Below are 10,781 nucleotides of genomic sequence, written 5' to 3' on the forward strand. Positions count from 1 at the left end.
TGAGACAACATACGCGACCTACCAGTGGTGATGAGCGCACGTTCTACACTCAAAGAAAAGTTTACACCCTTTGAGTCGTATCTTGCCACACAACGATAAACGTCATCTGTCTTGCCCGCATTTCCTTTCTTTAACGCTGCGAACCCGGAACTTTCCAGTAACGAACGGCATGCGCGTTATCAGCATGATAGCATTCCCGACAGGAAAGTAGTGGGCGCGGCCTATACAAGAAAGGAAACGCAAGCAAGGCAGATGACGATTATCGTTGTGTGGCAGAGATACACCCCCAAAGGGTGTAAACTGGTTTTGGAGTGTAGGCGTCGCCATCACTACACTCCCAAAAATGTTTACACCCTTTGGGCTGTATATCTGCTTAATGCTTAATACTATGAGCACGCGTTATGAACAAAATAATTTGATGGCGCCAAACGACGGGGGAAATATGGCGGTACGCAATCCTCTCGGCCGCCGTTGCATATGGCTGCTCATTAGCATTCGCGCGACTCGTCGCACCACAATTTATGGCGGAAAATATCTGCAATGGCGGCCCAGCGCAACGTCACGCAACCTCAAATTGACGTTTACGAGACGGCGCTTCCTGCGACGGCCCTCACGTCATATTTCTTCAGCCAATCAGCAAGCTGACATGGCGCCTATCTTGGATCGCCACCCCATATTCGCGAAATTGCAGATGCATTGCACTGGCTTCTGTACATTCTAAGAAAAGTTTACACCCTTTGGAGTGCCTCTTCTGCCACACAACGATAATCGTCATCTGCCTTGATGCGTTTCCTTTCTTTAACGCTGCGAACCCGGAACTTTCCAGTAACGAACGGCATGCGCGTTATCAGCATGATAGCATTCCCGACAGGAAAGTAGCGGGCGCGGCGTTTTCAAGAAAGGAAACGCATCAAGGCAGATGACGATTATTGTTGTGTGGCAGAAGGGGCACTCCGAAGGCTGTAAACTTTTCTTAGAGTGCACGCTACCGCTCATTTTCTTTTTAAAGCGCTAAGGTCCAGAAAAATGTATTAGTCGATAAAATTTGCAGCGTACGTCACGTCACGTTTCGTCATCTTGATGAAAACGCAAAATTGCATTTGCGAAACGATCGTTTCCCGGCACAAATTTCAAGACACGTGAGCTTTCGACTGCCAATCAGAGAGTCAACAGGGCGGATAATGGCGGCCATGCAGCCGCCATACATGTCGAGAATAGAACCTCAGGGGTTTAGTGTATTAGTGAACCTAATACACTGTACTCAGGCAGTTAGCCATTTCCGGCAGGAGCGCACTCCGTATAGTGCGCATAGCAGCATGAAATAAAAAAGAAAGAAAGAAAATAGGGAAAGTTTGGCAGCATGTTACACTCCTGTCACACGTGAATGCGAAAGCCTGCTGCACACTTGGTCATGGGCCAGTCTCGCACCGTCGCGTTGCTGCTTTCGAGTTCAGTTTCTTCGGCTCGTTTTCGACGCTTAGCTGCGGCTTCGCGCACTCGTATAAAGTGGGGTCAGGCTCGCGCCAACGACGTTTCTCTTCGACTTTACGTTGCATCCTGTCAGCATGGAATTGAAACGTATGCTGTTCTATGCGTTGCATGCGTGATTTTAACGAATGTATGCACTGTTTGCTTCACTTTGCTGAGAGCTTGTACGACTAGACGCCGCGTTTCTGCACGTTGTATGCGTGATTCCAGTCAATGTGTGCACTCTATGCTTCACTTTCGTGAGTGTTTGTAGCTTCTGCGTTACGAAAGGGATGAGCTATTGCACTTTTTTGCTTCCTTAGGGGGGTATGAGCTATTGCTGATGATAAGTCTTTGTACCATTGGACCGGACGACGCGTTTTTCTTCAAGGCCATCGTCGCGGGATCGAATCCTGGCCACGGCGGCCGCATTTCTACGGGGGCGAAATGCAAAAACACCCGTGTACTCAGATTTAGGTGCTTGTTAAAGAACCCCAGGTGGTCGAAATTTCCGGAGTTCTCCACTACGGCGTGCCTCATAATCAGAAAGTGGGTTTGGCACGTAAAACCCCATAATTTTCTTCAAGGCCATCGGGGGTATGAGCCACTTATGGCTTTCGCCTTAAAAGGTGTGGTGAATTGGCGAAGACGCGAGCGTGTTGAACTGCGAAGGCGTGATCTGCTATAAGCGTGCATGCTAAGAATGCAGCGTTATTATCAAAAGAAGTTATGTACATACGTCAGCCAGCTGCTCTCGCTTTTTTAAGTGGCACAAGCATCGAGTGACACTCTTGTTTCTTGCGCAGCACTACCGGTTCACCTCCTGAGACGACCGGGGACGAAATTCAAGATAAATCAGAAAAAAATATAGTACAGAACAAAATTCATGGGTTTCATTATAGCTATGATATCAGAGCATAAGTTTAGTTACAAGTTGAGCTACTGAAGTGTCTGAAATAATTAGAATTAATTAGAAATCACTGATTAGCGCACACCAAAACACACAATCGTAGACATTAGAGACCCGCCACGTGAGCACGACTTCGACAAAATTCCTGGAAACCCGGAAGTAGAAAGCGGAAGTAATAGCGTCACTAATGACGTCACAGACAAGAAGGTGGCGTGATATTTAACCGGCTAATTAATGGAAAACAGTTGCCTGACGTAGACTGAACATCTGCTTAGCCGAACGGATGGGACGTCACTCCCTCCTCTCTCGCTTCTCTCCCGGCGCTCACCTGTGGGCGCGCTCGTTACATACTCTTACGTCAGCACCGGAGAGGGCGTGTAAGGTGCGTTTCGTGCGCAGCTCGCTAGGGGGCTACGCCCCGCCAGGTGTCGCGCATTCTCCTCCGGAAGAAACATAGGGAAATGACAAACAACGGAGGCGCGCAAAAAAAAAAAAAAAACAGTTTGCTATGGGGATTCAGAAACCTTGGGCATGGGGATTCATCGTGGTTTTCTTTTTTAACTCAATTTCTTTTTAAATTTAATTTCTTGTTTGTTCATTAAGGCATCTCCAGGTCCAGTTTTTTTTTTTTCCCTCCCTCGCTTGTATTAAAGCGAGCAACCCGCCGTGGTTGCTCAGTGGCTATGGTGTTAGGCTGCTGAGCACGAGGTCGCGGGATCGAATCCCGGCCACGGCGGCCGCATTTCGATGGGGGCGAAATGCGAAAACACCCGTGTACTTAGATTTAGGTGCACGTTAAAGAACCCCAGGTGGTCTAAATTTCCGCAGTCCACCACTACGGCGTGCCTCATAATCAGAAAGTGGTTTTGGCACGTAAAACCCCATATATTATTATTATTATTAAAGCGAGCATTCAAACAGGCAGCCTTGCCACTTGCCGCGGTGACTCAGTATATAGCTATAGATTTATTTTGCTGCTTAGCACGCGCTCGCGGGTTCGACTCCCTGCCGCGGCAGCGGCATTCCTATCAGGGCAGACTGCAAACGCTCGTGTACTTACATTTAGGTGCACTTTATACCAGTGTGAATAGAAAGTATTTGTCCCTATTTTTATTTAGCCAAATTAGGGCTGTAAATGCGAAGTCAACATGCCCATTCCCAGCGGTAAACCTTTCTTGGACCGGCCTGGCCTTATCTGCGGGTAGCTCCGTGGCATGGCGCTGCTGTCAGTTGTTGAATATGGCGGTTGCGCTTCACACGTCCACGGTGTACGAGCAACGAATTGTCATTCGTTTTCTGTGGAGCAAGGAACGAACGCCAATCGAAATCCGCGGGGAAATGCAGCCCACGTATGGTGAAAGGTGTCTCGCTTTGAAAAGTGTGAGGTGTTGTGAGTTCGCAAAAGGCCGTGATGTCAGGCGGTGGTTCCACAGTCAGCCGGACGAATTCTACCACAGGGGCAGCCCAAATTTAGTGCTGCGATGGGTCAAATATCTGAACCGGTGTGGGGACTATGTGGAAAAATAGTGTAAGCTAGGCAGAATAGTACGTATATTTGTAGTTACCTGTAGGTACTGTCTTCTTGGCTAATAAAAGATAGGGGCAAAGACATTGACTCACGCTCGTAGAATACATCTGATCGCAATTAATCAGCAGCCCGCCTCTCCGGCGTATATTTTGGAGGCGAGCTCCACTACTGGAAAAGCTGGCTCCACCGTCGGCGTGACGTGGCATGAGGGATCTCGTGGACACAGCGGCCGCGTCGGCTGCTTCGGAAGCGCCGAAGCGAGCTGAAAACGAAAGTTTAAAGTCCCACCTGCGCTACGGTTCTGATTAAGTGTTAAGGCTGACCCGCCTTGGGTGTCTGCGTGACAGCATTTGAAAGTACTATAATAGGTAGTGGCTGCCTTTGGAGGCGTGCAGCGTGGTATAGGCTACTGCTCGGTGCCGCAATGCCGGACGTACGCAACGGAGCCCGGTATCAGTCTTATTCACACGTGGTCGCAGGACAAGAAGCTGCGTGAAGCTTGGCTCGCGAAACATAGAACCGGCAAACAGCCATCGGCTACAACTCGGGTATGCAACAAGCACAGACGCGAGGAAGATTCCTGCTACGGCGCCGGGACTGGGATATCTTCGGCGAGTAGCAGAAAACGCGCACTGAGACGCTCGCCCGCGCTCGCTGCCCGGCTAATGTCATGACGGTTTGGTCCATGAACTCGTTGATGCTAGATACTGGCACGTTCATTGGAATGGAAAGGGAGCGGTAAGAAGCGCATTAAAAAAAAGGCGTCACAGCAACACGTCACAGCAACACGTCACAGCAGCACAGCCGCATCGTAACTGCCATTATGCGGACGTTTTCCATTTCCAGTACGTGTTCCTTAGATATACACGCGCTCACGCGCCATTTGCGGTCACAGTACGAAAAGCGAGGCAGTCATTTAGAGCTGCTTCTGACGTCGTCGTGGCCCGGGGACAAAGCAGCTTGCTCGACACACTTCTGGCGCACCTTTAAATGACGAGCGTCGCGGTTCACCCCTTCATGGCAATGTTGAACAGGGCCAGGAAAGCTGATAAGGTTATTAAATCCATTTAAACGATCATGTGGTTCTGGTTTTCGTCGCGTAACCTGCTGCGTCACCCCGAACACTGCTGCAGGCTCGTCCAGTTCCGTGGCCAACCAGTGTGGCTACCCGCCAACGCGCGAGCGCAGATCGGTGACGTACGCGACCTGGGACCGTTCCTCACAGGTGGGCTCCCCTGCAACTACTCGATTTGCTTGGCGAGAGATGTACCGTGGAGTCAGTATTAGACGTAATCGTCGGTCCTTAACAGATGTCGCATTATTTCTGCACGTATATCCCTCGTAATAACTACGCGAGTCAAGCTTTCGGTATTAGCTGCACAGAGGTTCAGCGTTTGGATTTTCGGTTACGTTGCCATCGATAACCATTTAGCACGATTCCTCGAACCCTGGATGTACCGTCGTGTATTATTGGAGTTGATTAGCGCCGATTAAACGGAACAGTTTTTTCTGCGTCCGTGCCGTCGTACTGGTTCAACTTGTTGAGTAAAACATTTGTGAACATCTGACACGATCGCCGCCGTCTGACTGTATAGCGGGGTTCTAGTGTATTAGTGCACTTCAAGACAGTTCGTAGTTTCTTCGTTAAAATAAAATTCGCAAATCAGGGTTCCATAATATTGTGTAATTGGGGCCTGTGACAGAGTAGCATCTCGAGGGGAAGGCGTGGGGGTCAGTGCAGACCCCCGCCCCCCAACTCCGCTTCTCTGTATCCGCCAGTGTGCCTTTGTTGGTTTTGCAATCAACTGCGTGCATTCAAGAGTGTTGTCGCCCGGACAGCTCTGTCGTGGTTGGACCTGATTTGTGCAATACTGATTTCTGAACGACGGAAGGCTGAGCTTGTTGGTAAGGATTCGTAATGCAAAGAAGGGGTAAGGCGTGCAGACACGGACACAAGAGGAGAGAGGTGGACAACACGAACACGAGTCAGCGTTCGTGTTGTCTACTTCTGTTGTGTCCGTGTCTGCCCGCCTTAACCCTTCTCCGATTTCTGGACTTGGTATTCTCGTCAAAAGCTTATACTTAGCTGCTTGCCGTGATACTCTGGTATGTTGAAGAATGACCCGCAGCATTCGACGCCACATTTTTGTGTAATTTTGAGTAATTTGGTCACCACAGGATCATTTTTGTGCGGCCTTGCAGTGAGGTAGCTGGAATGCGCCTGAAATAACGTGATGGCCGAGAGCCCCTGGCAGCACACACCTATAGCCACATGACGCGGATCGCACGTACTCACTGCACCGGAGCGTGTTCTGCTTCTACCCCCCCCCCTTTTTTTTTTTTCTTTTCGCCGAGCCGCCATTACCGTGCACGTTAAATGCGTTTCGCCCTTGCGTGAAGCCGTAACGCGGTTAAACAGTCAAGCGCAATGAGGAAAAAAAAAAAAAACCACGGGCGAATCGAGTGGACACACACGAGAGCAGGAAGAGACAGCGTGGTCACGCGAAATTGTGGCAACCCGTAGCGCGCGTTGTGTGCCTTCGCAGTTCAGGTAAACTGATGCTCGCGACTTGGTCATTTGCAGGTTCATACGACTTTGTCTTACTCGACCCGCCCTGGGAGAATAAGTCGGCTCGGCGAAAGCGCACCTACTCCACGCTCCCGCGCGACGAGCTGCTGTCGGCGCTGCCGCTGCCCCGACTGGCATCCCCGCGAGGCTGCCTGGTGGCCGTGTGGTGCACCGCCAACGGGGGACACCTGCGGTTCGTGGCGCGCGAGCTGCTGCCGTCGTGGGGCCTGACGTACTTGGCCACGTGGTACTGGGTGAAGGTACGCACGCCGCGGCGTTCTTTCCGAGACGTGTGTGTGCGCAGACGTGTGTGTGCAGGTAACCAAGCACGGCGAGCCGGTTCGACCGTTCGACTGCCCGCACAAGAAGCCCTACGAGTTCGTGGTATTCGGCGGCCCGCCGTCGGTGTCCATCCCTCGAGACAAGGTGTTCGTTTCGGTGCCGTCCTGCGTGCACTCGCACAAGCCGCCGCTTTCGGGTGAGCGAATCAACGCGCACGCGACGCGAGCGTTCTCGGCACCCGTCTTTCGTTTCGCAGAGCTCGTGCGACCCTTCCTGAAAGACGACGCAAAGTGCATGGAGGTGTTCGCCAGGTACCTCGTGCCTGGATGGACGAGCGTCGGCAACGAGGTAGTCCCCAGTGTGACGCGCATGGTTCCGTACCTGACGCTTCCTGTCTTTTCCAGGCGCTCAAGTTGCAGCACGAAAGCATTTACGAGCCTGCAAGTTTAGAATCGCCGCATTCTTGATGCTTGTGTCCAAAAATGCGACAAAGGGTACATGTTCTCACATGTTCAGTCTGTGAATGTTCTCGCCATTCTTTTTTCGCCGAAGAGTAAACCACTCTTCGAAACCGCTCTTCACGTTGCGTGCAGCTGGTTCATTTCCTCCATATTTTACACCCGCATTTGCCTGCAGAAGTGCTCGATGTGTGCATTTGCTAGCCAAATGATAGCCGATGCCAACCAAGTGTTCGATTTTCGTTTCGTGCGTGAATGTGCAAGCGCACCCTAGACAGTGGCGCAGAAACGCCATATTTCCACGTAGCCGTAACGGCGAACAGGCTGAAACGGCTGAAACTGGGAATAAACTAAATTTTCTTGGGCGAACTTGTGCTTCTAAAATAAAGTTCGGCGGCATGCAGCGACAGGTGCGGTCGTCGAATCGAGTGCCTCTGTTTGCGTCTGGCCGCTTTTGTGCAAGGTTTACCTAATCTTATATATGCGCTCGTGATGATTAATTCTAAAATGTGCCACAATGATTTGCTATAACGTGCCTACAAGCGACAGGCCCGTCTTTCCGGAATGAACGACAACGTTCAAAATCATGCTTTTATCTGATTTTCTTGGTGCAAGTGGCTGGCTAGTCCACTTGCACCAAGAAAAGCGAACCTGCAAAATTTAGACAATATGATTATATGCACCACCCAGAGGGGGCGGGGGGTGCATATAACTTGCTCTATGTAGCGGGTTGGATCCCGGCCGCATTTCGAAGGGGCGAACTGCAAGAACTCTCGTGTACATAGATTTAGGTGCACGTTAAGGAGTTCCGGGTGATCGAAATTAATGCGGAGTCTTCCACTGCAGCATTGACACCTAAAACCACAATTTATTTTAGGCGTATATGTAGTCGTGAGCGCTATAGGGATATACGCGATCAAGCCCAGACGGCATATAGGTGTACTGGAGTTGCGAAGCGAAAGTGCCGTTGTTGCACAAGGAGCTGTTTATGCAAAACCAATAGACCAGTCCCTTAGTGCCGGCCTTAATATATTAGGTGAATAGTTTAAGACCTAACAGAAAACAAAGCCGGCGCTTCTGTTGCCATTTTTTAATGCAAAAGAGCGGTAGTTGCCTGTGATTGTTAAAATGTGACCTGTATATGAGTAATCGTGTTCACAGTGTACGCTTGCGTTATCAGCCGTATAGGAGCACCCAGTGCGTCGGAACGGAACTAAGACAAAAATGATTAAAAAAAAACGATATTTTTGACCGGAACAAAAACGTGACCGAAACGTGATTTATTCTTTCGTTTCGGAGTGAAACCGAAATATTTTTTTATCGGTTTTCGGTTCAACTGGGAAGTCGGCAGTCCGAAACAACCGACGTCAGGCAACATCAGCATAGCGCATATCTCTGGCAGGGATAGTGCCAGCGATAGCCGGTCGAGGGCTCCACTAATCTAAGCCTGTCGCTTGGTGCACTATCAGATCGGCATCGTGGCAAACCCAGGGATTGCGCGCTGAAGAGATTATCGTTTCGTTTTCTATGAGTACAACGCTTTGTTACCTTGACTCAAGACACTGAGCATCATTTCCGAATTCAATTATTGAGAACAATAAACACTGTGTTTTTATCGTTATCCTGCTTCGAAAAATTTTGCATGCAAAGAAAGACTGTTACGGATCATTTTCTTTTTTCCGGTTTTTTAGTTGTCTTTTTTTCGTTTCGTTCCGGAGCAGAACCAGAACGGAACATTTTTCAGTGGAACAACTAAAATCGGAGCGAAAAACATTTCGTTCCGCCACTCTGGCGAGCACCACATATACGCATAGGTCGAGACCTGCCTGCAGTTAATTAGTGCCTTGCAAATCCTGCTCGCCGGCGTGAAAAGTGAAAACGCCTGTTGCTAGGACAGCTGTTCAAATACTTGAAGCGCTCTAACCGCCGCCATTTTGCGATCACTGCGCCGTATATCGTCCGGCGCCATGCTGGTATGTGGGATCGCGCTGGAGGGTGCACGGCGAACGTGCTGTTGACGACGATTGGCAAGTTTTCGCGCGTTCCCGAGAGGTGTCAACAAGTTGTTTGGCTTGGGAAACGTCTTAGCGTGTCGTCACTAAGCTTTTAGCTTCGACATAGCCGCAATATCTAACGGCGACGTGCCTAGAAGCGCTCCCGCAGCTCTGCCCACGATCGAAATAGGAGGCGAGTCGAGTCTGAACATTGTCGATACGTAACGTATACATGCAATGTCTTATTATTGTATGTCTAGCCTTGAACTCTATTAAGGTATCACTCAGGGGATAACACTCAGAGGGGTCTCCATGTGTCATGCGCTGTGCCGCGCCAGCGTACATCCCAATCCACACTCCAAGAAAAGTTTACACCCTTTGGAGTGCCCCTTCTGCCACACAACGATAATCGTCATCTGCCTTGATGCGTTTCCTTTCTTTAACTCTGCGAACCCGGAACTTTCCAGTAACGAACGGCATGCGCGTTATCAGCATGATAGCATTCCCGACAGGAAAGTAGCGGGCGCGGCCTTTTCAAGAAAGGAAACGCAAGCAAGGCAGATGACGATTATCGTTGTGTGGCAGAAGGGGCACTCCAAAGGGTGTATACTTTTCTTTGAGTGCAGCTAAATGCGAAGCTCAGAGGAAACACGTTTTGCTGGCTTTCGTGCTCCTAAAATTTCTCACGTTACGATTTTCTAAACATTGTTGATCTGGCACCCGGATCTCAAGCTTCGTAAAATAAAGAACTGTAAAATACCTCGATCGAAAGGGCTGTTTACATGGATAGAATGAGCTGACAGTGGACGCGAATATGCCATGGTCAACCAGACGCACGCGACGCGTTGAAATATTATGCGCTCTTAGGTCTCGAATGGTGCCTGTGCGTGCAAGGTCACCTCGCCTACTCGAGAGAAAAAAAAAATTAAATTATGGGGTTTTACGTGCCAAAACCACTTTCTGATTGTGAGTCACGCCGTAGTGGAAGGCTCCGGAAATTTCGACCACCTGGGGTTCTTTAACGTGCACCTAAGTCTAAGTACACGGGTGTTTTCGCATTTCGCCCCCATCGAAATGCGGCCGCCGTGGCCGGGATTCGATCCCGCGACCTCGTGCTCAGCAGCCTAACACCATAGCCACTGAGCAACCGCGGCGGGTTACTCGAGAGAGCTGAAAAACGAACAACTACTATTGACAACAGCAACTTTATTTTCTGCAACAGCGCGCGATGAGCGGCGTCGACAATTTGCCGGCGAGATTCGGAAGCACGGAAGAGCCCATGTGGACTAGCACTGGCCGGCACACAGTAGGCGTGGCTTTGGTGACAGAATGGAAAAGAACACACCTTCATTTCTTAGTCGGCACGTAATGTTTTCATAATACGTCCTCGGTCAAATTCCACCAGAACGTTCGTTTCCAAGTGTGATACTCTTAAAACACGTTTGAACATAATAATTTTAATGTGCGTGCTCGAAAAAGAGCTATAACTTCATCCATTCGCACTAGTTGAGCGACTCGAATACGCGCCTTTCTTTCATATCACAGTTTGGTCATGAGTACCGAATTCCGAGTT

The 10,781-nt window shown here is 49.8% G+C and overlaps 1 protein-coding gene and 1 long non-coding RNA gene across 8 annotated transcripts in view; one reads left to right on the top strand and one right to left on the bottom strand.

The window, feature by feature from the left end:
• Nucleotides 1-8,835, top strand: part of Mettl4 (Methyltransferase like 4) — a 107,087-nt gene extending 98,252 nt beyond the window's left edge. For 5 of the 7 annotated variants that reach the window (XM_065439657.1, XM_065439656.1, XM_065439655.1 and 2 more), the window contains 5 exons: nt 5,039-5,130; nt 6,490-6,734; nt 6,793-6,952; nt 7,013-7,107; nt 7,161-8,835. In XM_065439657.1, coding sequence (XP_065295729.1) covers nt 5,039-5,130; nt 6,490-6,734; nt 6,793-6,952; nt 7,013-7,107; nt 7,161-7,223 — 655 coding nt within the window. In that variant the 3' untranslated portion in view covers nt 7,224-8,835. Of the gene's footprint in view, nt 1-5,038; nt 5,131-6,489; nt 6,735-6,778; nt 6,953-7,012; nt 7,108-7,160 lie in introns of those variants that run through there. The other 2 variants (XM_065439653.1, XM_065439658.1) reach the window with 2 other exon arrangements.
• LOC135907902 (uncharacterized) overlaps nt 1-10,781 on the bottom strand; it is a 71,726-nt gene that overhangs the window by 46,794 nt on the left and 14,151 nt on the right. The gene's annotated exons all lie outside the window — the stretch shown is intronic.

The sequence above is a fragment of the Dermacentor albipictus genome, chromosome 1 (assembly GCF_038994185.2).
Source record: "Dermacentor albipictus isolate Rhodes 1998 colony chromosome 1, USDA_Dalb.pri_finalv2, whole genome shotgun sequence".
Lineage (NCBI taxonomy): Eukaryota > Metazoa > Arthropoda > Arachnida > Ixodida > Ixodidae > Dermacentor > Dermacentor albipictus.